Source organism: Ovis aries, chromosome 7 (genome assembly GCF_016772045.2).
Source record: "Ovis aries strain OAR_USU_Benz2616 breed Rambouillet chromosome 7, ARS-UI_Ramb_v3.0, whole genome shotgun sequence".
In the NCBI taxonomy this organism is placed as follows: domain Eukaryota; kingdom Metazoa; phylum Chordata; class Mammalia; order Artiodactyla; family Bovidae; genus Ovis; species Ovis aries.
The window spans coordinates 68724177-68749422 of NC_056060.1; the positions used below are offsets into that span (position 1 = coordinate 68724177).

The 25246-nt window shown below is 37.1% G+C and overlaps 2 protein-coding genes across 3 annotated transcripts; one reads left to right on the top strand and one right to left on the bottom strand.

Moving 5' to 3' along the window:
* Positions 1 to 10364, top strand: TOMM20L (translocase of outer mitochondrial membrane 20 like). Its single transcript, XM_060418698.1, has 6 exons — positions 1 to 38; positions 2487 to 2642; positions 4752 to 4755; positions 5430 to 5511; positions 9128 to 9270; positions 10193 to 10364. The coding sequence occupies exons 1-6, from the start codon at positions 1 to 3 to the stop codon at positions 10244 to 10246; spliced, it is 477 nt and encodes a 158-aa protein (XP_060274681.1). The 3' UTR covers positions 10247 to 10364.
* Positions 7150 to 24917, bottom strand: TIMM9 (translocase of inner mitochondrial membrane 9). 2 transcript variants are annotated; one of them, XM_012181726.5, is made up of 6 exons: positions 24788 to 24917; positions 22694 to 22782; positions 22494 to 22572; positions 13643 to 13706; positions 13210 to 13305; positions 7150 to 10819 (listed from the first exon to the last, which is right to left on the bottom strand). In XM_012181726.5, exons 4-6 carry the CDS (start codon positions 13679 to 13681, stop codon positions 10685 to 10687), a joined length of 270 nt encoding a protein of 89 aa, XP_012037116.1. In that variant the 5' UTR covers positions 13682 to 13706; positions 22494 to 22572; positions 22694 to 22782; positions 24788 to 24917; the 3' UTR covers positions 7150 to 10684. The 2 variants fall into 2 exon arrangements, with proteins under 2 accessions (XP_012037116.1, XP_012037114.1); XM_012181724.5 differs by lacking the exon at positions 22494 to 22572.
* Between the last annotated feature and the right edge of the window lie 329 nt (positions 24918 to 25246).

The following is a 25246-nucleotide window of genomic DNA, read 5'->3' on the forward strand; positions in this document are numbered from 1 at the left end:
ATGGTCTTCCTCACAGTATGGTGGAAGGGTCGTACTGGGTAAGCAAGTTTGTAATATATTTGTGTGTGTGTGTGTGTGTGTGTGTGTGTGTGTGTTGATACACACAAGTGACCCTTGAACAGCAAGCAGTTGGGGCAGCAACCCTTCTCTCTGTCAAAAATCTGAATACAACTTTATAGTTGGCCCTCTGTATTGGTGGTTCCAAATCTGAGGATTCAACCAACAGCAGATTCTGTAGCACAGTAGCACTGTTTATTGAAAAAAAAAAAAACAAAAAAAAAAAAACAAAAAAAACACATATAAGTGGACCTGGCAGTTAAAACCCATGTTGTTCAAGGGTCGGTTGTATATATGTATTTCTTTATACATATATTTGAGAGAAAACATGGAGACTGCCAGGTGCTGCCAGTTCTGCCTCATTGAGACCCACTCAGTTTTGAAGGGAGAGGAAATGGACTCCAGCTCTTGTTAGAGGAGGCCAAGTTTTGGAAGTGCAAGCAGACTGGGAATATTGCTGTGGCTGTTTTTGGAACATGCAGTTCTTCACGGAAGACTTTGGGGGTGGCAGATCCCTCTATTCAGTAAATGTTTGACAAAGAAAGGAGTCACAGTTGGGGATGGTGGGAGGTGAGGTTGGAGAGCTAATTAAGGGCCCTGCATCTGGGAAGGCTTTGAAGACCTGAAGTTAAAAAATTCAGATTCAATGGGGGAAATTACTGACGATTTCTGAGCAGGAATTGTTTTTAAAATAAGGGGAGAAAAAGAAAAACTTTTTATGTTAGATCAGGCAGGAGTGTGCTAGATGGACTGAAGAAAAGGAAAGTTATTGCAGCAGTTCAGGTAAGAGGTAATCAAAGTCCTGAACTGTAGTGGTGTCAGTGGCAAATTGGTGATGAGAGATGTGAGATAAACTTTCCAGAAAGAACAGGTAGTTCATGCTTGCTGATGAATGGGTAGTGGAGAACAGGAGACACAGATTTCTGGGGATTCAAAATGGAGTCTCATAGAGAAAAAAGATACAGTTGACAAAGAAAGTAGAAGAGGGAGTATTCAAGGCTGGGCATGAGAGAGGAGATGGTTTCCCTGGGCAGAGCCTGGGTCAATTCCATGGCCCTCTCCTTTCTCTGTCCTTATAAATAGTTGAAGTTAGTGTTTGTTGGTGTGATTATTTGATTAATGCTTTCTGTTTACTAGAATCAACTCCACCAGGGCAGACCTTGTCTGTGTTTTTACTCTCCATTGTCTCCCCAGTGCTTAGAACAGTGTCCAGTATATTGTAGGCACCCAACAAATATTTGTTGAATATTGTTGTTTATTGTTCAGTCGCTCAGTCGTGTCCGACTCTTTGCAACCCCATGGACTGCAGCACGCCAGGCCTTCCTGTCCATCACCAACTCCCGGAGTTTACTTAAACTCATGTCCATCAAGTCAGTGATGTCATCCAACCATCTCATCCTCTGTTGTCCCCTTTTCCTCCCGCCTTCAATTTTCCTCAGCATCAGGGTCTTTGCAAATGAGTCAGCTCTTTGCATCAGATGGCCAAAGTATTGGAGTTTCAGCTTCAACATCAGTCCTTCCAATGAACACTCAGGACTAATCTCCTTTAGGATTGACTGGTTAGATCTCCTTGCAGTCTAAGGGACTCTCAAGAGTATTCTCCAACACCACAGTTCAAAGGCATCAGTTCTTCAGAATCAGCTTTCTTTTTAGTCCAACTCTCATGTCCATACATGACTACTGGAAAAACCATAGCCTTGACTAACTAGATGGACCTTTGTTGGCCAAGTAATGTCTCTGTTTTTTAATATGCTGTCTAGGTTGGTCATAACTTTTCTTCTAAGTAATAAGCATCTTTTAATTTCATGGCTGCAGTCACCATCTGCAGTGATTTTGGAGCCCCCCAAAATAAAGTCTGCCATTGTTTCCCATCTATTTGCCATGAAGTGATGGGACCGGATGCCATGATTATTGTAGGCAGAGAGAAACAGCTTGTGCAGAGGCACAGACCTTGAAATTGCAATATTTAAAGTGTGTGGCCAAAGAGATAGCTGAGTGGTAGTTTGGTGTCTTATTGTGGAAGTCTTTGATGCCAAATTTAAAAGTTTTGAAATTTTTCTGTTGTGGTGGATAACCAGTGATGGTGACTTTATTTCAGGAAATGGATGCAATTATTTCTTTTTGAAGAATGGGGTGGAGGAGGGAAGTCAAAGACAGGAAAATCAGTGGCAGTCCAGGAGGGAAATGATAAAGATCTGTTTATGTCAAATAAGGAAGAGGCAGAAGCAGGATTTTTCAAATGTTCTTTTATATAATTCTCATAACAACTCTGTTCTTCTAGTTTTATAGATGAATAAACTAAGGCACAGAGAGATATCTCTTCCTACTTACAGGATCTCTGTTCTTCCTCAGCCCAGCCCTTTTTGTTTCCCACAGCATGGTCTGTGATTCATCTGCATTAGATTTACCTGGGGCATTTGTTAAAACAGATTATTTGACCCAAGCACCAGCCATTGTGATTTAGGAGGTCAGAGGGAGCCCAGTGGTTATGCCGGCAGTAATTCTCAGACTTCAAAATTTAAGAGTCATCTGAGGAGCTCATTAAAAATCCAGATTCCTGAGCTCTACTCAGAGAAATTGATTTGGTAGGTCTAGGTGGAGCCCAAGAAAACTGCAGTCTTAATAGCTCCTTAAGCCCATCCTTTGTGAAACACTGATCTCAGATTCTGCATAATCCCTCGTGCCCCCAGAAGCTCCTTCTCTTCTCACTAAGTGAACTCAGATCTCTAGACCTGAGGCCCCAGATTTTGCCTGCCTGCCAGACTCTGTAGTCTTCGATATCCTGTTGGCACCTCTGCTTTGTGTGTTCAGAAGTAAATTCATCATCGCATCCCTTGCCAGTGTTCCTTCTCCTGTTTCCCTGTGATGCTGATATTGCTCTCTGTTGTGACCCCGCTCAAATATCAACCTCATCTTCCACAGTCAATCCCCAATTCTTATTTTTCTGTTTTGTGTCTCATACTCTGGGCTTCCCCGGTGGCTTAGCAGTAAAGACTCTGCCTGCTGTGCAGGGGATGGGAGTTCCATCCCTTGGTTGGGAAGATCCCTTGGAGAAGGAAATGGCAACCCACTCCAGTATTCTTGTCTGGGAAATCCCATGGACAGAGGAGCCTGTCAGGCTACAGTCCATGGGGTCAAAAGAGTTGGACACGACTCAGCCACTAAACCACGCACAACCATCTCATACTCTTTTCCCTTTCTGTTTCCATTGCTCCTTCACTACTTCAGGCTTTATATTACCTTTTACCCAGAATATTATAATAATTTCCTAACTTGTCTTACTACCTCTTATGCTGTTAGAATAAATCCCTTCTAATCTGCAGCTCTGTAACGCAGCTCCCTACTCTGCAGATGAAAGATGAATCCACTTAGCTTCGCACCGTGGACCTGGCATCATGGGTGCCTTCTATATAGATAGCCTTCTTTTCCTAGGAATTAGACATAATATATGGAAAGCTTTCAGTCCATAGCTGGGCTTCAGCAACTGGTATTTATCATGTTGCTTCATTCACCATATTATAATCCAGCTACGTAAGATCACTTGATATTTTCCCTGCAATTTTGTGTCAGTTGTACTTTTTTTAAAAAAATTAGACCACTTAGGATTTCTTCTTTAAAAAAGTTATTTAATTTGTTTGGCTGCACTGGGTCTTTGTTACTGCATGTGGGCTTTCTCTGGTTGCTGGGAGCAGAGAGCTACTCTTTGTTGCAGTGTGAGGGCTTTCGTGTTGCGGTGGCTTCTCTCACTGCAGAGAATAGGCTCCAGGCATGCAGGCTTCGGTAGCTGTGGCGCACGGGCCTAGTTGCCCCATAGGATGTGGAATCTTCTTGGACCAGGGATTGAACCTGTGTCCCTTGCATTGACAGGCGGATTCTTAATCACTGGACCACCAGGGAAGTCCACTTGTATTCTTTCTTCATCAGACTTTCACTGAGCTTCTCCACATTTCAAATGCCATCTTTTCTGAGGAACTTTCCCTGGTCTCCCAACCAAATGGAACGTGTGAATATTTTGAGCCTCAGAAGACACTGGACTTTGTTGCTGATGTGTTACTGATCTCAGGCATGCTTTTTTCTCTTGGTTAGACTCTGGGCTCCGTGGGGATGGGCACAGGAGTCTAGATCTTCTTCCCTCGCCAGCTCTCCCTACAGTGTCCGGTTCACTAAACATCTCTTGAATGAAACTTGTGATTGTTACTGATCATCAGCATGTCTGCTGAGAAAAGCTTACAATCTGCTGGTTCATCCTATTTAAAAAAGATAATTCGTGGGGAAAACAAACACAAAAACCCTCCAGATATAAACGACTGAAGGTGCAGTGACTGTGGAGTGGATACTTTGAGCATGGTTTGCCCATGTTAGCTTTAAAGACAGCTCTTAGCTTAGTACCAGTGATGATCCTATCCTGTGAACCTGGTCACTTTCTTGAAACAGGCTGTAGCAAACCATAGCATCCTTCTGAATATCACCAACTGCCCTGTCAACCCCCACCATGCCCTTTGCTAAATCAACAAGCAGTGTTAATACTCTAAGCAAGAAAATAGGTTTGCAACATACTAAGAAAGCTACCTTTGTTAGAGTTGGTTACAGTGGATTTCTCCTATGTGTACTTAGCAAGCTGGGTAAAATGTGAAGTTGTTACAAACATCTTAACCAAACTTGAATATGCCATGTTTTTCTTTTTTTTCTTTTAGGAGGGTGAGGTTCAACTTTTTTTTTACAATTATAACCAGAGCTAAATTAAGAAATTACCCTAGTCGACTGACTTTATTTCTCAGAGTTGTTAGATCTAAATGACAATATAACTCATGAAAATATATGGAAAAGTACAAAAGGTGATGTAAAATGGTGATCAGGGTGTCAAAGGATTAAGGTAACTGAAGAATAAAGCTGGCCGGGCTGCAGCCTGGCAGACGGTGGGTGTGCTGGTTTCACAAGGTGCCATCTAGGAAGGCCATCAAATGTGCCTGGTGACAAGTCACAGCCACCATCTGCCATGTTTTTCTGCTTTTCTTTTTAGTTGCCTGAAATTATAACTCCATTTTAAGAAATTGTTTTAAATATAAAGAGCAACTGCATTTGTCATACTCTGCATTTAGAGACTAGATTCAAGATGTGCTTTTAAAATAAAAGTTAGCCTGCTAGGCTCTTCTGTTCATGGGATTTCCCAGGCAAGAATACTGGAGTGGGTTGCCATTTCCTTCTCCAGGCGATCTTCTGAACCCAGGGGTCGAACCCAAGTCTTCTGCATCAGGCAGGCATTGGCAGCTGGATTCTTCACTGCTGAGCCACGAGAGAAGCCCTCAGTTTTGCCTAGTAACCATATACCTTACAGTTGTTACTTATTGTTAAATATTCTGTGACTCTTTTAGTTGTGGGATCCAGCAAAAAATGAAAAATTACAAGAATTTTTTCTGCAAGAGGTACGAATGGGAGAACTTTGCTTATCCAGAGGTAAGAATGTAAACATACTTTTGTAAGCAGTTATTTATGGTAACTGATGTTTGAGAAATATTTATAGATTGGTATTTTTATGTCAAAAAACTTAACTAGCTAGATGTGTTAACCAGCTTGCTTCAGTTAAAGAGACACTGTCCCAGCATTTTCACTTCATTGCTGTCCAGCTCCACTCTGTTAAGAGTCTGTATTCAAGTTCATGTTGCAGTCTTGGAAGTGGGCAGAGAGAAGCACAGCCAAATACAAGAACACCTTATTTACTGTCAGATAAAATTCTAAGTAAATGAGTTTTCCAAATGACTAAATGTTGTATGAATGAAAATGTAAAAAAAAAAAAAAATTAACTTCTTTATAAGATTTTTCCTGCCTAAGCATATTCTTAATAAAATACTTACTTTGATGATAAAATTATTATGAGTGATCATTCAGTGTAATGATACCTGTGGGGGTACCTTGCACTTAATGACCACGAATTGTATTTTGAATTATGACTTATCCTCACATACGCCAAGATGGATTTGAGAAACTTCACAATGTTGTCAGGTAAAATGATGGTAGATAATATAAGTATTTTATAAACATTGTATATAGTAATATCTATTGTGGTGTTTAATGCTAGAAAGAAAAATTGTTTTGAAGCTTATGTAAAGCATTAATGATATTGTTGGATGAATGAGCACCACACCCATTTATGTCTTTTTTTCATGTGTTGCAAATTCCCATGTATATCACAGTGCCTACAGCTATTTCTGCTTCTCTTTTTTGTCATTTTTGGAGACTTTTTTTCACTCTGCATTTAGAGGGGTAACATCCTCCAGGATTTATAAAAGCAAAAAGTAAGTCAAAATCCTGGAAAACACATAGCAATATCCAAGAATATTTTTTAATCCAATGTCTTAAATGTTTTAAGAAATGAAAAAGCCATTCAAAGGCATTGCATATTAATCATTATAATTTGAAATTTCAGTACTTTTATTCAGTACAACTATTTTCTTTAAGGTATTATTATAAATGGACTAAAAAGTCTGTTAAATGTTAGTGACAAAATGAATAGTTAGAGCTGACTTAAATGACGTAAATAGGAGTTATTTTACACAAGATGATAAAACATAAGCTTTAAGGACTTTCATTTCCAAGGGCCTCTATGAAGGTTCTGGGAAGGTTCCTGCCAATCTTGTATTCTTAATTTCATATTCTTTTTCTCAAAAGGGGCCCCAGATTACATAAACTAGGGGCCACACAAGTCTGGATGAAGCCCTAGATACTCCTTTGATATAGAGGCAATTAAAATACAAAGACCCTTTCACCTTTAACATTTTTTGAGTTAGGACACTATAAATATGGATAGGAAAATGATGAATTATAAATAAAAATAATTTTATTATATTTTTATTTAATCCTTAAGAGCTATCATAGATATAGAGGTGAATATTACAAATATTGAGATGAGAAAAATTGCAAACTTGAGTTTTAAAATTTTTCTCTCCAGGATGATAACATTATTTCTGTGAGCCCCTAAAATAATTAGCACTTTTAGGGTTATATACTTCTATTTTATTTCTGAAATTCTCATTGGTTGCTTATTCTTTAAAATCCCCACCAAACCCGAAACCAATTAAATAAGAATCTCTGGGGTAGGACCCAGGTATCAGAATTTTTTTATTGAAGTGTCATTAGTTTACAATGTTGTGTTACTTTCAAGTGTACAGCACAGTGGTTCAGTTATACATATATTCTTTTTCAGATTTTTTCTCTTATAGGATCTTGAGTATAGTTCCCTTGTTGGTTACCTATTTTGTATTTAGCAGTGTGTATAAATTAATCTCAGATTTCTAATTTGTCTCTCCCCATTGGTTACCATAACTTTGTTTTCTGTTTGAGTCTATTTGTTTTGTAAATAAGTTCCTTTGTGTCATTTTTTTAGATTCCACGTTAGTGATATGAGAGTGTATTTATCTTTCTGACTTGCTTCATTTAGTATGATAATCTCTGGGTCCATCCGTGTCACTGCAAATGACATTATTTTGTTCTTTTTCATGGCTGAGTAGTATTCCATTGTTTATATGTACCACATCTTATTTAACATTCACCTGTTGATGGACATTTAGGTTGCCTCCATGTCTTGGTAAATAATGCTGTAGTGAACAATGGAGTGCATGTATCTTTTCAAATTATGGTTTCCTCCAGATGTAATATACAAGTTATTATTCTTTAAACTCCCCTAGGTTATTACCACACGCTGGTTGAGAAACACTGTTCCAATGCAGTAGTTTTTCAGCCAATTTTCTGTACTGTTTTCTCCAGCCACTTCTGCCACCACTGCCAACCCAGGCTTCACTGCTTTGCTGTCAGGTACTTGTGTAGCCGTCCCAGTTGTTTTTATGTCTAGGTAACCAGAGGGACCACAGAGCCAAAACTTTTCATAGAAATTTCTGACTAGCTAACTTGATTGGATTTAATCGTTGGTTGACGTAATTAACCAAACTGATTAGTTTTGGGGTTATGTTAGCTCCATCAACTTGAGAGCAGTCACTATTATCCCTTTTTCTTTCATTAAAGGGTTTGATACAAAGTGTTTGTTTCCTACTCAGTTGTATTAAATATGTCAAAATTTCAACTTCTGTTATTAGAAAACATGTGCAGGAGAGGCAGCACACTGTAGTCTCAAGGTTCAGAAAATTGGGTGCTATTACTAATTCTGGCATTGATTAGCTTTGAAACCTTAAATTGATCTTTGCCTGATTTTCCTAAAAGGAGATAGTGAGATTAAGTCATTACATGTTTTAACTTAAAGTCCTATCATTAATTTCCACTCTTCACAAATTTTCATTCTTATTTTATAGCCAGTCATTCTAAAACTCATCTGTCTTCCCCTAGATACATAATTCATGGTTACACTAAATTGTGCTTCAGCTCTTTAATAATACAGTCTATTCTGTAAAAGTCTCATTTAGCTAGGATATCAAGATGTCTCATCTGTAATATTTCATCAACCACATAGGTAAAGATAACTCATCACTACAGACACCAGCCTTTTTCAAATAAACTCAATATTCCCTCTTGCATACCCGAATTGCAGAACATGAACATTTCCAGTTCAAGAGTGCACTTTTAAATGGTAATTTGGGTCAGAAAGTTATTCACACTGTAGCCTGATCACAGTGAATCTAACAGGCAGCTCAACATTTCCGTTTATACTAGTTATTCTTTTTGAGACTTGTTCATAGTCTTTCAGAGAAGGCAGTGGCACCCCACTCCAGTACTCTTGCCTAGAAAATCCCATGGACGGAGTGGCCTAGAAGACTGCAGTCCATGGGGTCGCTGAGGGTTGGACTTGACTGAGTGACTTCACTTTCACTTTTCACTGTTATGCATTGAAGAAGGAAATGGCAACCCACTCCAGTGTTCTTGCCTGGAGAATCCCAGGGGCGGGGGAGCCTGGTGGGCTGCCATCTGTGGGGCTGCACAGAGTCGGACACGACTGAAGTGACTTAGCATAGTCTTTAGTTTGATATGCTTTTGTAGTTTTAATGATTGGAGCTTTCTTGATAATTTGTAGAATATATGTTTGAGGAACTTTAAAATCCTGCTGTAAACTTATCAATCTATTCAGGAGAGGATCGAATGGGGGTTGAACATCTCAGCAATGCCCTTTTGGTGTGTGGGCAACCACAGGAACTTCTGAAAGTTTTCAAACACACACTTCCTCCCAAGGTATTTGAGATGCTATTGCACAAAATTCCCCTTATTTGCCAGGTAAGCACATATTTATCTTTGTTAACTGAACACTGTAAATAACCATGTTGGGCTTGATTAGATAAAAATAGCAAAGTATGTGTGTGAATGACCCCAAGTTTTAAATGAGTAACATCTCTGAATTTTTGTTTGCTTTTCTTAAGATGAAACAAGTTTCTTCTTTCATGTTCCTTTGACTATGATGGATTGTATATTTTGTTGAGTATTATACATGTTTTAACATTTCAACTTTAAAGTTAACATTGTTTATCTTTGTACTTTCAAAGACATCACTGCTATTGACTGACTGCAGTGTCAACAGAGGCCTATAAGTGGCATTGTTAGATAAATGACCTAATGGCCTATAGAACAAATATAGAAAACTGTAAATTGTCGAAGCAGAATAATACTTCTACTTTGCAATATGACAAATCACTTTGGTAAATTTAAACATATAGGCTAGTTAGTATTCTCTTAATTACTAGTTTATATTCGTAAGTGGACTGATACCTATTAAAAAATTGGCTTATGAATGAATTTCATTTGATAACAAACTGCTGCATGTACTTATACATCGATTAGAATTTCCTGCAAATGCATGGAATTGTTTAGCTCTAGGGCACTACTTTAACTTTGGTTTACTTTTTATTACAATTGATCACATGCAGTAGCTGAGAATATACTGTATACTGTTGGTCTAACTTGGAATCGTTCATGGTGGATTCTCAGCTTTTAAACAAAATGCAAAGCAACAGTCTCCACTAAAGCACAATAATCAGCTCTTAAATATTACCAAGCAGTGTCAGATGGAATGTTTCCTGAAGATATATGAAAATGTAGTTAGGATAAGAATGTGTAGTGCCCACCGTGGCACAAGAAGGGAGAAAAGAAAAGGATCATGCATTAAAATGATTAGCAAGTAACTATTTTATGTGTTTACCAGCAATTTGAGGCAGACATGAATGAACAGGAATACTTGGAGGATGATCGTGATTGAAAAACACTTCAACGTATCCACAGTCCAGTCAGAATGCTATGGAATTATATAGTATAAACAACTGCTCAGTGATATTTCCATTTATTTTACTTATAGTAATAAAATTTTTTCTATCTCATACATGATATTTTGCTTTAAAATTAACAGTCACAATTGAAGAAACAATGGTTTATTTTTCTAATCAACTGACCAAGCTGCTGAATCTTAAGGCCTCAACAAGTGTTGCATCTTATTATTTTCACTGAACAATAAGACCTTCTATTTTGATTACTCCTGTATATAACAATTTTGTTTCTCCAGTTGTTTCCATCTGCCAGTCATGACAGGTGGTTTAACATGGTGGCTACTGCTTTCAGAGGATTCTATCAGGTGGATCCTCATTTCCAATGCAATAGCTGTTGGCAATCTTTCATCAAAAGTCCCTCTGTTAGGACTTCTCTATCGTGGCTGGCCAAGGAGTCCTGCTTTGGCAGCCAGGGCTTCATTCTGCTGAATATGATATTCCTGAAATCTCATAGATATTCGTTGAGTCATTTTTAAATACTTCTGTAAGCAATGTTCTGAACAGGTAGTCTAGAAATAAAAAGACCCAAGAGGCAACACAAAAATATTAATTAAAAATACTGTACATATTCAAAAAGCATAACCAGTGGGTACTTTCCTTTCTTTGAATATGTTTGAGAATTAAATGGTATCAATAAGTCACAAGTGATCATAGCTTTCAACTGTTAATACCTTCATATATTTATAAAAATTAGTACATACTGAATGCTTACCAGTTTGTAGGTACTAAAAACAATGGTAAGTCCCTGCCTTTTGGACTAGATTTTCTGTAGGTACGTTTCAGTAGTAAGTGAAATTCCACATTCCCATCTGTTATTCTGATTGTCAAAATGAAGGTCCAGTAGCAGGTTTGTTCCTTTTTAATGAGAAAGTCATTCTCAATATTGCTATTATTATTATAATTTTGGCCATGTGGTGCAGCTTGTGGGATCTTCATTCCCTGACCGAGATTGAATCCAGGCTATCAGCAGTGAAAGCACAGAGCCCTAACCACTGGACTCCCAGGGAATTCCCCATTCTTAATTTTCAACTTTTTACTTTTTAATAAGACTATTTTACTTAGCATCTCTCAAACTTTGTCATTTATTTAACAAATGCTTATTGAATTGTTGGTTCTATTAATATATTAAGTTCTTGGCATGAAAATTTATCAGCATCTTCCACTGGAGGAAGTTTATGTCACTTTCAGCAAATACATAAATGTTTTGAAGAGATTATCAAAAGTTAAGATTTGGAACTGGTTAAGATTTCAGAGTCCATCTATGCAATATGAGCCACCAGATTCAAGCTCTGCTTTTTCAAAAATTAACCTGAGTTCTCAGAGTCAGATAGGAGAGCTGTGTCAAGTTTCTCTAGCCTGGGCACCTTGACTAAAAGCTAATTATTAAGAATCTTTGGGGAATACATGTACATCCATGGCTGATTCGTGTCAATGTATGGCAAAAACTACTACAATAGGGTAAAGTAATTAGCCTCCAATAAAAAAAAAAAAGAATCTTTCCTGTGGAACAATATTCAGCAAGTCCCTGGCATCTTCTCTTTAAAAAGTCTGCCATATAGATGGCATTACTGACTCGATGGACGTGAGTCTGAGTGAACTCCGGGAGATGGTGATGGACAGGGAGGCCTGGCATGCTGCGATTCATGGGGTCGCAAAGAGTCGGACACGACTGAGCAACTGAACTGAACTGAACTTTCATTCTCAAAGGCCTGGATTCTGAACCTTATTAAAATATCAAGTGTCAAAAAAAATAAAAAGTAAAAAGTCTGCCATAGTTCAGTGTGGCTGTGATATTAAATTTGGTATCATTCAACTCAATGCCACAGAGTCCTTGGCTGTTTAAGTTCCTCTGAGCAATAGAACATATAAAAGATAGCCTAAATTCACTCACACATGAAGAGATGCTCAACACTGCTCAGTATTAGAAGAAATGCAAATCAAAACTGCAAAAAGATATCATGTCACACCAGTCAGAATGGCCAACATCAAAAAGTCTACAAACAATAAATGCTGGAGAGGATGTAGAGAAAAGGGAATGCTTTTGCACTGTTGGTGGGAATGTAAATTGATATAGCCACTATGGAAGACCGTATGTAGATTCCTTAAAATCCAGGAATAAAACCAGCATATGACCCAGCAATTCCACTCCTAGGCATATACAGTGAGGAAACCAAAACTGAAAAAGACACATGTATCCCATTGTTCATTGAAACACTATTTACAATAGCTAGAACATGCAAGCAACCTAGATGATCATCAACAGATGAATGGATAAAGAAATTGTCGTACATATACACAATGGAATATTACTCAACCATAAAAAGGAACACGTTTAAGTCAGTTCTGATGAGGTGAATGAACCAAGAACCTATTATACAGAGTGAAATGAGTCAGAAAGAGAAAGATAAATACCGTATTCTAACGCATATATATGGAATCTAGAAAAATGGTACTGAAGAATTTATTTAAAGGACAGCAGTGGAGAAACAGACATAGCGAATAGACTTATGGACATGGGGAGAGGGGAGGAGAGGGTGAGATGTATGGAGAGAGTAACATGGAAACTGACATTACCATATGTAGAACAGACAGCCAATGGGAATTTGCTGTGTGGCTCAGGAAACTCAAACAGGGGCTCTGTATCAATCTAGAGGGGTGGGATGGGGCGGGAGATGGGAGGGAGGTTCAAAAGGGAGGGGATATATGTATACTTAAGGCTGATTCATGTTGACGTTTGACAGAAAACAACAAAATTCTATAAAGCAATTATCCTTCAATAATAATAATAATAAAGATAGCCTAAATTCATATAATAACTTGGAACAAGCAAAATGTTGAGGGCATCCCATTTATATTATGATGACCTTAGAGAATTTTTAGTGGGCAACAGTTTTCATACCTCTTCAGGTTTTACTTCTCTTGTTGTGAAGTCTTTGACACAGTCCAAAAAGCAGGTTTCTGTAAGTTTATTGTAGGTTCCAAGAAATTCCTTAAACTACAAACAAATTAGAAGGTTCTTTAATAATAGGTTTTTAAAACAAATGTTTTAAATACTGATGTATCTAGGCAAAATATCCTGTAATACTTGAAAGGTTCTTTTACTACCTTCAATGGGTATAATATGATCTACAAAATATAGTCAGATTTTCTAGTTGAATATTTATCCTTTCCTGGATTATCTTTCAAACTATCTGAAAAATTAACTTCATATCATTTAACATCCATCTGTGGAAATGAAATATAAATATTTTGTGAGATCACTGACTGACATGGTTGTATCCACTAATGCCTTTGTTTTGCAAAATCCCTTTTCCTTAATTATATTACCTTACCTGTTTTATCTGATCAGATTCTGGTATTTGTGCAGCCATATTCTTTTGGTACGTTATTAGTCACCTGATTTAAAAGTAAAAAGTTTTGTCAGTCTGTATACAAATGTTTTTAGGCTAATTGAAGGTAATAAAAACAAGAATATGAAATAGAATTGAAACACGTCTACTTGAAATTACTGTTCAAATTTTATAGATTTCTAACTGATTATGTAATTATATGCCACGCCTCCCAATTTCCCAGGTCATTAATAAGAACTCATAGTTTAGAATTTAATTTTTTAATGTTAGCTAGCTATAAGACCCAAAATCCCTATATATCTAAATCTCCAATTTTAAGACAGTTTGCCGTTACTTTGCAAAGCCCTGGGTTAAAGCCCCATTCATAGTAGAATTTTATAGGAAAGAAATCTCTGGTGTCTCTATGAGTACTTAAGTTAACTGTTCCACTGGTTGCTAACACAGCTTAGGCCAGTGCTATTAAAGATCCTTTTTACAAACACCATCTACTTAAGACCTACCAGAAACTTCTGAATATATGACACTGTGATCTAGCTTGGGGGCAACAGAGAAGTGAAGATAAGGAAGTCAAAGAGCCTTTCTGAATTACTGGGATTTTCACATATCCTAAATGGAGGACACAGGCTCAGTTAATTCTGACACAGGAAGGTGTCACATTACTTATTCTATCCTGGCTAGTTCTAAAACAGATGAAATATATAAAAGATTTGTATCAAACAGATGAAATATATAAAAGACTTGTATAAAACAAAGCTGTTTAAAACAGAAACAACATGTAAAGGAAGAAAAAACAAATGCTAACTATGTATACTGCAAACTAACAGAATTTATATGTATTATATTTAGCTTTGAGTTTCTTGGTAACCAATACAAAAAAGATAAAACTGGATATGTATACATTCTTAGCTAATACCGTGAAAAAAAATTCTCATTTTGAATAACAAATGCAATCAATGGTAATTCCATTCCAGCATTCCCAATCATGTATAAAACTTTCCCTCTTTTGCATTTAATCTTCCCTCCTCTTTTGTCCCTATCCTGTATGTTCATGAGTATTACTGCCATTTTTAAAAAGTTATCTTTTCCACATGCCAGGGGAAGCACCAGTTGTCTTCTACTTACTATCCTAGTCATATTCCAAAAGTCTAACTGCACTGTATTTTAGAGAATCGTTGGTTTAGCAGTAACATAAACTATCTTTTCTACAAAAACTCTTTGGTGTCTGCTACAAACAATGCAGTAGTGGTTTTAGATTAATCCAACATTCAGGCAACCCAGTGTTCCATAAACACCTAAAAAGTTATCAAGAATGCTCTTTATTCCTATTTTATTTCACAGCTTTGTAAATGAGATATACATTTTAACTACATAAATTACCTGAAAAATACCAGGAATTAACTAAAGGTCACAGCTTTTTAGGTATTGCGGTGACTATCATCATTGTTATGTTCCAGGTAAGATACTTCCATTATAGTTACTCTTTGCTCACTTAAGTCTTGAAACACTGATTCCATACCCTCCAACTATGGGACACAATAGAAACCCAAACCTAATTATTACATCATTTTCTAGTATCAACTTCAAACTGTTTTTACAGTTTGAGATCTTAACGGTTACAATTTTGCTAGATAGATGTGGGTAGATAATCACTCAGTAAACATTTATGTACCAAGTACTGTGCTAGTTATGAAATCAGCTATGCTTCTGAGGTAAGGTGTACTTTATGACTGCTATAAAATATCACTAACCAGTCAAAGAAACAGAGGATTCTGTTAATATATCATACAATGAGGTTTAGGATTTGTGCTTCTGGGAGGATGAGGTAGATGTGCTTTTTGCTATTTGTCTCACTAAGTACAACTAAAACCCCTGGACATTACATGCTTATCTTCTCCACCAAAGGGCTAGGAATGGGGAAGCCTATAAAACAGAAAACTTATAAACAATAATTGCTGTACTCCAGGCCAGCACAGAAAAAACTCTGGTCTTCATCTCTACCCAAATCAGCGTATGCCAGGTAGACTTCTCCCCTCACCAGGCTCTGTAACAAGACACTCCAACTCCCACACCAGAGTAGCATCAGAGAAGGGTTATTAGGGAACAGGGGCTTTAATTCTTACTGGGCATTAATAAGGACTGCTCCCCCTAAGTGTCAGTGGAAACAGCATGGGGAGCCTTCCATCTCAGTTGTCAGTGATGAAACACCTTTCTCCCTTCCCTCTGGGATGGTATCAAAGGAGCCCTAGCTGCGATCAGGACCTGCCTGCTGCCCCATGGTAATGAGGCCATACCCTCCTGTGGTGTCAGTGGAGGCTATGTGGGGAGCAGTAGTGAGGCACTCCAGCCCCTTTCAGCCAGGGAGAGACCAATGACGGCCCAGTAGAGAGCCACAGCTCCCACTCTCACCAGCAGAAATGAGGAACGTGGCCCAGATCCCTGAAACATACACGCCCCTCAAGTGACAGAGTGAGGAACCTGTACTTCTACCTTCACCTGGCAGTAATGAGATGCCCTCCTCTCCCCAATGAAGCAGTGTCAGGGCAGCCAGCTGTAAGAAACAGTTTAAATCTAGTCTCAAAATACAAGATGCAAAATCTCCAGGTTAAAAAGAAAAAAACCTCATACTAAGAACTAAGATCTCAAAAAAAAAAAAAAATCCAACACTGAGATGAGAGATACCAGAATTATCTGACAAAGATTTAAAAACAGCTATTATAAAAAAACTGCTTCAATGAACAATTAAGAATGTTTAAAACAAGTGAAGAAAATATAAAGCTCAGCAAAAAGTGAAAAATATGAAAGGGAAAAAACCCCAAATAAGCTCAATAGACAGAATCAACAGCAGAATGAGAATGGGAGAATAGAGGAAAGAATCTGTGAAAGAAGACAGAAAACAGAATTATCCAATTTGAATAACCAAAAAATATTGCATAGAATGAAAAAAAATGAACAGAGTACCAGGGATCTGTATGACTGTACCAAAAGATTTAACATTTGTTTTATTAGAGTCCTGGAAGAAGAGAAGGAGGAGCAGGGCTGTTAAAGTACTAGAAGAAATAATGGCTGAAAACCTCCCAGATTTGGTAAAAGAAGTTTATAGATCAAGAACTAAATTGTATTCCAAAAATCGTAAATACAAAGATACCGCATCAAGATACATCACGGTCAAACATTTAAAAACTAAAGACAAAAAATTTTAAAATCTGCAAGAGAAAAAGAGACATCTTATCTATAGGGGACACACTATTAGGATGACAGCAGAGTTCTCACCAGTCAACCCAGAAACCTGAATCTGGCAAAAAGTACCCTTTAGGAATGAAGGTGAAATCAAGACATTCTCAAACAAAGGTGAACTAAGAATTCATTGCCAGTAGACCTGCCTGAAAAGAATTAAAGTTCTAAGCAGAAACGAAATTATAAAAGGAGGCTTGGAACATCAGGGAGGAACAACATAGGAAGAAAGAATGAGTAAGTACAGTACATTTCCCTTCTTGAGTTTCCTAAATTATATTTGACAATTGAAGCAAAAATTACTGTCTGACGTGGTTCCAAATTAAAAGACACTTGCTCCTTGTAAGGAAAGCTATGACAAACCTAGACCGTGTATTAAAAAGCAGAAAAACTACTTTTCCAACAAAGGTCTGTATAGTCAAAGCTATGATTTTTCCAGTAGTCATGTACAGGTGTGAGGGCTGGACTATAAAGAAAACTGAGCGCTGAAGAACTGATGTTTTTGATCTGCAGTGATGGAGAAGACTCTTGAGAATCCCTTGGACTGCAAGGAGATCGAGCTAGTCAATCCTAAGGGAAATCGACCCTGAATATTCACTGGAAGCCAGAGCTAAAGCTCCAATACTTTAGCCACCTGATGTGAAGAGCTGACTTATTTGGACCCTGAGGCTAGGAAAGATTGAAGGCAAAAGGAGAAGGGGGAGGTAGAGGATGAGATGGTTAGACAGCATCACCAACTCAATGGACATGAATATGAGGAAACTCCAGGAGCACAAAAGATCAGACACAACTTAGCAACTGAAGAACAACTAAATAAATGGGTAAGTAAAGGGAAGTAAGGCTTCCACACTTCACTGAAACTAGTAATATGCTGACACCATTAGACTATGATAAGCTTTGTATATCTCATTTAATACCTAGAACAACCATTAGAAGAGAACAACATAAGGAGATAATACTCAAAAATATTAGATTAATAAAAATATATTCCAAAACATATTCAAATAATCCACAGTAAGGCAAGAAAAACTAGAACAAACAAAACAAAAAAGCACATTTCAGCCTTAATAAGCAATTAGATTAAATATAACTGGTGTAAATAATCAAGAGACAGACTGGCTGAGTGGATTAGAGAAATGACAAAATATATGTTGTCTACAAGAAACTGACTCCTGATACAGAGTGAAAACAAAAGGATGGAAAAAGATTTATCATGCAAACATTTACCCAAAGGAAACAGTGGATATATTAATACTAGATTAAGTAGACTTCAGAGCAAAGGAATTTACCAGAGACAGGAAAGGACATTAAAGGTCAATCTATCAAGAAGACACAGTTCTCCTAGATATGTGCGCCGTCAGTGGCACAGCTGTAAAACATGGAAAGAACTGAAAGGAGAAAAAGGCAAGTATAGTTGCAGATTTAAACCAACCTCTCCCATCAATTGATAATATAACTCAACAAAATCCACAAGGCTCTAAAAAACTTAACACCATTAACGAATAGGATACGATCTACATTTACAGAACATTTCCTGTATCCAGGCAATAGTACTGGAGTGGATTACCATTTCCTTCTCCAGGGGATCTTCCTGACCCAGGGATCGAACCCGGGTCTCCTGCATTGTAGACAGACGCTTGACCGTCTGAGCCACCAGGGAAGCCCTAATGTAATACCACAGAATACACATTTTTTCAATCAAGTGCCAATGGAACACATACCAAAATAAACCATATCCTGAGCCATAAAGTAACCTCAATAAATTTAAAAGAACTGAAATCATACATAGTCTGTTCTTAGACCACAATGGAATCAAACTAGAAACCACTACCAGATAACTGGAAAATTTCCAAACATTGGAAAATAAACAATACACTTCTGAATAATCTATGAATCAAAGAGGAACTCTCAAGAATTTAATTAAACTAAAATACAGCATACTAAAATTTGTGTGACACAGCTAAATCAGTGCCAAGAGGAAAATCTTATAGTACTAAATGCATATATTAAAGAGGAAATGTCTCATGCGACTTCCCTGGTGGTCCAGTGGTTAAGACTTTGCCTCCCAGTGCAGGGGATGTGGGTTTTGATCCCTGGTAGGGGAACTAGGATCCCATAAGCGGCAAGGCAACTAAGCCAGTGCGCTACAACTACTGAGTCTGCCACTGTAGCTAAGACCTAACACAGCCAAATAAGTAAATTTTAAAAAGGGAACTGTCTCAAATCAACAGTCTATGTTTTTATTTTCTTTTAACCTCAAGAATCTAAAAAAGAGCAAAATAAACCCACTTAAAGTATGTAGAAGGACAAAAATAATAAAGAACCGAAATCAGTGAAAATGAAAACAAAGCAACAAACAAGAATCAATGAAACAAAGATGGTCCTTTGAAAAGACTGTAATAGACAAACCTCCAGCAAGACTAACAAAGAAATCACAAATTATCATTATCAGGAATAAAACAGGATATGGCTAATATAAACCCTGCAGATTCAAAAGAACAGAACTATGAACAACTTTATATACATAAATCTAACAACTTATTCATGAATTTAGTATTATCCTAATATTAAAACTAGACAAGATAGTACATGCAAGAAAACTATAGAAAAATATCTGCATAAAATAGACATAAGAAACAGAAATAAAAATCCTGAACAAAACAATAGCAGATATAATCCACCAATATGTAAATGTGATTCACCATTTTAATTGATGGAAAAATGAAAGTCATATGATCTTATAAATTGATGCAGAAAAAAACTTTTGATAAAAGTCAGTCCCCATTCATGATAAAAACTCTGAAAATTAGGAAAAGAGGGGAACTTCTTCAACTTGGTAATGTACACCTACAAAAAATCCTACACCCTATACTACACAGTTAATGGTGAAAAACTGAATAGTTTGCCCTAAGATAGTGAGCAAAGCCAGATGTCTGCCCTTAATACTCTTTCTCAACATACTGCTTGAAGGTCTACCCAGTGCAGTAACTCGAGAAAAGGAGTAAGACATACAGACTGTAAAGGAAGAAAATAAAACTGTCCCTCTTGGCAGATGGCATGACTGTGAACACAGAAAATCCCAAAGTCCCCAAAGAATCTACAAAGAAACTCCTAAAACAAAACAGTTTAGCAAGATCACAGGATTCAAGATAAACATGCAAAAATTGTATTTCTATATACTTTCAGTGAACAAATGGACACTGAAAAACAGAATACCATTTATAATCACTCAAAAAAGATTTAAGGGTAAATCTGACAAAGCACCTACAAGACTTGTATGCTGAAAACTATAAAATGCTCATGAAAGAAATCAAAGACTTAAATGGAGAGACACATTGTGTTCACGGCCTGGAAGACTCAGCATAGTAATGATGTCAATTTCCCCCAAATTGATATACAGGCTTAATGCAATTCCTGTCATGGTCCCAGTCACATTTATTATAAATATGAACAAGATTATTTTTAAATTTATATGGAAGGCAAATGGACTTAAATTCAAAAAAATAATAAGTAGGAAGAATCAGTTTGCTTGATTTCAAGACAACTACATAGGTATAGTAATTAATATTGTATGGTATTGGTGGAAAAGCTGACACATAGATCAACGAAACAGGACAGAGAACCAGAAACAGTCACACAATAGGACCAAATGATTTTTGGTAAAGGTGCAAAAGCAGTTAAGTGAAGATAGCTTTTTCAACAAATAGTGCTGGAATAACTGTACATCTATAGGCGAAAAATTTAAACTCAAAGTAAGTCTTTTACTTTATACAAAAATTACTTCAAAATAGACTTGGGACTTAAATACAGAACATAAAACTATGAAAACTTATAAAGACAGGAGAAAATCTTTGGGCTTTAGGGCAAAGAATTCTTAGCCTTCACAAGAAAAGCAAACTACATATCTGACCGATAACTAATAAATAACCAGATGACGTAAAGAAGCCTGCAGACTCTAGTAAAAACACAAATAATCCAATTGGAAAATATGCAAAAGACATTTCACCAAAAAGATTATACAGATGATGAACAGGCACACGAAGATGTTCAACATCGTTAGCCATTAGAGAAACAAAACCACAATGATATATAGCATTATACATCTATCACAATGGTTGAATTAATTAATGTACAACTATCATATGAGCCAGCAACTGTACTTCTGGGCATTTTTCAGAAAGAAATGAAAACTTATATTCACACAAAAACCTGCACGTGAGTGTTTATAGAAACTTTATTCATAACAGTCAAAAATTGGAAGCAATCCAGATATTCTTCAACAGGTAGATGATTAAACAAACTGATACATCAACACCATAGAATACTATTCAGCAATAAAAAGGAATGAGGTACTGATACACCAATAGCCTGGATGAAACTCAGAGAATTACGCTAAGTGAAAAAGGCCAGTCCCAGAAGGTCATATATTGTATGACTCCATTTATATAACATTCTTGAAATGACAAAATTATAGGGAAATTATTAGTGGTTGCCAGGGGTTGAGGAGGGGCTGGAGGAGGAGGGAAGTAGATGTTACTATAAAAAGGCACCATGTGAGACTTCTGAAATGGAAATGTTCTGCATCTTTACTGTATCAATATCAGTATCCTGGCTGTGAGATTGTACTATAGTTTTGTAAGATGTTACCATTGTGGAAGGCTGGATAAATGGCACAAGGTATTTTTTTCCTTACAACTGTATGTGAATCTACAATAAGGTTGCCAAGCTTTCTACTCCCTGCCCAAGAATAAGATACAGTATGCAGTGTGGTAAATGTTGGCAAATGATCAGAACTAGAGTTCTTTTGTCTTACTACTCCAAAAGCAGCCTGAAAACTGGTAAGATGACTTTTGTGGATAGGTGTTAAATGAAACCTTTGTTTTGTGAGAACTTAAATTTACAAGTTTGCAAATTATAATGCCCAAATCAGTTTTTATTACTATCCTAGTATTTCTTCAGTTTAAAATTCACATATGTGACTTTCTCAGGCAGAGGTCAGAGAGGTAGAAAGTATGAAATCTTTAAATGTTGTGTCAGTTTCAAAAGCTGGTAACACTGTGCTGACTCCTCATCACTTCCCCTTTCATATATAATTCATAGTGACAAATGATTGTTATTGGGAAGTCTTTGAAGAGATACAGATAAGGAACACCCCTAAATATTATTTGTTCTTGGTACTGTCTTCTAATATACAGTCCTTAATAGTATATCTCCTCCTTAAAATGAAATGGTTCATCTTACTTCAACAGTAGTAAAATGTTTCTTGAGAATTTGGAAAATAAAAAAAAAAATGTTTCTAGTACTCAAAGACCACTGTGTTAACATTATGATCTCTTTTTCTCTAGAATCATTCAATGATATATTTTCCAGTATCAAGATTATGGTATACCTAAGTGAAGGAACTTGTTCCTAGAAAATATTTGAGATGATTGAGTGAATAAATGATTTTCAAATTTACCTGACCTAAGTCTTCTAGCATTCTCTTTTGCAGTTATTTAATCATTAGCTATGCTGACTGATCAAGTCCAACAGCGACACAAACCACCTGATAGTGAGAAGAGGTAGAAGCAATATAGCTGCCCTTTTATTTGGTCCTAATTACCTTTTACTACAAGCAAATGTTTGTTATTGTAGAGGCAAATATCCAACCAAGGTGATACCTCTTGTTATATGCTTTAAACCTGGAGAGGGAGGAAAGGGGTCTTAAGAATGATTACAACAATGCTAAGAAATTTTTGTATCAAAATATATAAAACCAGAGAACTTAAGAGTAAAAAGAGATGTTAGTCATCAAGCTCAAACCTTTCTTGATGCATGAGTTTCCTTTCTGTTCTGGAAAAGGAGTTGTCCAATCTTTGCTTGAATGTCTCCAGTAAGGCCTGATTTCTTACCTGAAAAATGAAAGGATTACAGTATGACTGCTGAGGCCCCTTTAAGCTCCAAGTGTTTGATTAAACCTGAATTTCTTCTGGCTAAATCATATTTTTTGAAAAGCCTCTTCCTTTTCAATAAGCGAAATTAGTTTTCTCAGTCTGAGGTTATAGTTCTTTAGCATATGTGTTATTATGTATTAAAAAATACTTAATATCCTATTTTTCCAGGTAATATGTATGTTCAGGTGAACACACAAGGACCAACAATTCTCTGAAATTTCTGAGTATTCAAGAAAACTAGGGTGTGATGGGGAGATACCCTCTAGTCTTCAGAATTATATGCAGATTTGTACCATGTCTGCAAATTTCTAATTTTGTTCAAACTTAGTTTACAATAAGTGATTCTTCTGATATCCTTAGCCACTGTCACTATAATTAATCTTGGGTTCAGCATGACTGGTACTGGTAATTGGAAATCTTGTGATTTAGGCAGGATTCATGAATGGATAATAAAACTACAGGGTGATAGGTTATTGGCGAACAGGATATACCCATTGTAGTATCAAAGCATTTCACAGGTTACACAAAAAGAAAACTTTCCTTTAACACTGGGAGATCTGTCAGTCACCACCTTAACCAGTGTGCTACCACTTATGTGGTATTCTTGCCAGAAATGTTTGATGAGACTCTGATCATGAGAGAATAATTAGGAACATCCACAGTGTAGGACAATGTATAAGATGACTGGTCTTTTCTAAAAATTAAAGTTATAAAGGAAAAGGAGTAGAAAGAGTTGTTCTAGAATACAAGACTAAAGAGTTGTGAATTTTGGATCATGAATCAAAAAAAAAAGCACTTTTGAGTTAAAAATAAAGGCTTCTGGGGATAATCAGAGAAATCTGAATGTTATTTTCTTAGGTGTGATAATCATATGGCGGCTATGTAAAAGTATGTTCTTAAGGAGATACATACTGAAGAAAATAGGGTTAAAAGTCATGATGTCTGCAACTTTTAAGTGGTTCAGAAAAAAAAAATGTCTGAAAAAGAAACCAAATAAGTAAAATGTTAACAACAAAAAGAAATGAAAGAAACCAGTCTTGTGAGCCATTTTTTTGGTCCAGGGCTGTCCTTTATTTGATAGCTCAGCTATCTAAACCAATCTGCACTAACTTGCTATGTTGATATAAAATAGGACTTTACGACATGTCCCTTTACATTATTTGCAGCAGGTTTAGGAAATTGTGCCTGATTAACCTTAGAGAGTAGAGGGCAAAGGTCACTTTTTCTTTCACAGTTAAGTTTCATTTAGAAAATAAGGGTGATAAATCATCTCCAAAGTCTCTTACAACTCTGACACTGTCATTATATGTTTTAATTCACATAAGTTATAAAACAAATTGTGAACAGGTACTACCTAAAAGCCTAATAAAAGAAATACAACTAAAGTTAACAGAAACTCATCAAGATTTAAAAGGTTCTCTAAAGCTGAGCTCTTACTGTCTTTTAATTATAGGATTTCTTCTATCAAAATAGACAGTTGAGTTGTAAAAATAAAAAATTTCATTTAACTTTTACATCAGATTACATTTTAACATCTTTTAGTAATGCGTAAAGGGAAACGTTTAAGCAATCCATCCTCGAAAATTAGCAGATCAGATAAGGTGTGTTGGCCCTGGTATTCTCTCTAGACAGCATTTTTCAGTTAAAGGAGGGTCTCCTGCTTGTCAGCTCAAGGTCAAGGCGTGGGTGCCTTTCAGTCTAACTCACTATCCCAAAACAAGACTCCGATTCCCCAGATCTGAAGATGGCTTAGAGCCTCGAATTCCGACTCTCGTCCAGTGACACGGTTCCGAGGGAAGTCCCAAACCCGCTCTCGGTACGCGCTGCCCGGTTCCACAGCCCCCAACAGCCCCAAGTACAAGAGGCGGCCTCCTTCAGAGACCCTGCCACCTTTCCCCGAGCGTTGCCGGCCGCCACCCGCCTGGAAACCCGGGATTCAGTGGACAGAGAAAAGAGACCATACTTAAGGATAGACTCTCGCATCCGACACCATAAAAGGCTGGGGGGCTACGTTGCCAGTCGACTCGCGAGGGGTAGGGGGCGGAGGGTCTGGGTCAGGGCGGGCGCCTCAGTCGCTCGATGAAAGAGAACACGTGGGAATGGCGATGTCAAATGGTTCTTATACCCTTCGCCGCCGATTCGTTATAATGTCAGAAACGCTAGAGGAAAGAGTAGGTATCATAAATGAATTGTTAAGTACCATGACAATTATTTTTTTACTCTCTTCTTAGACAAAATTCTATAATTCTGACTTTCTCGCCAATATCAACTCGAATCTGTCGAAGCTTTTTGTAAAACTAATTTACTTAATCCCGCGTCCCTAACGGTCTCCGGGAGCATTACTGTAAACAGTCCCTAATAACAACAATGGTGTATAACCAGCTAGGTCGGGAGTTCTTCAGGTCCTGGATGAGACTCGGAG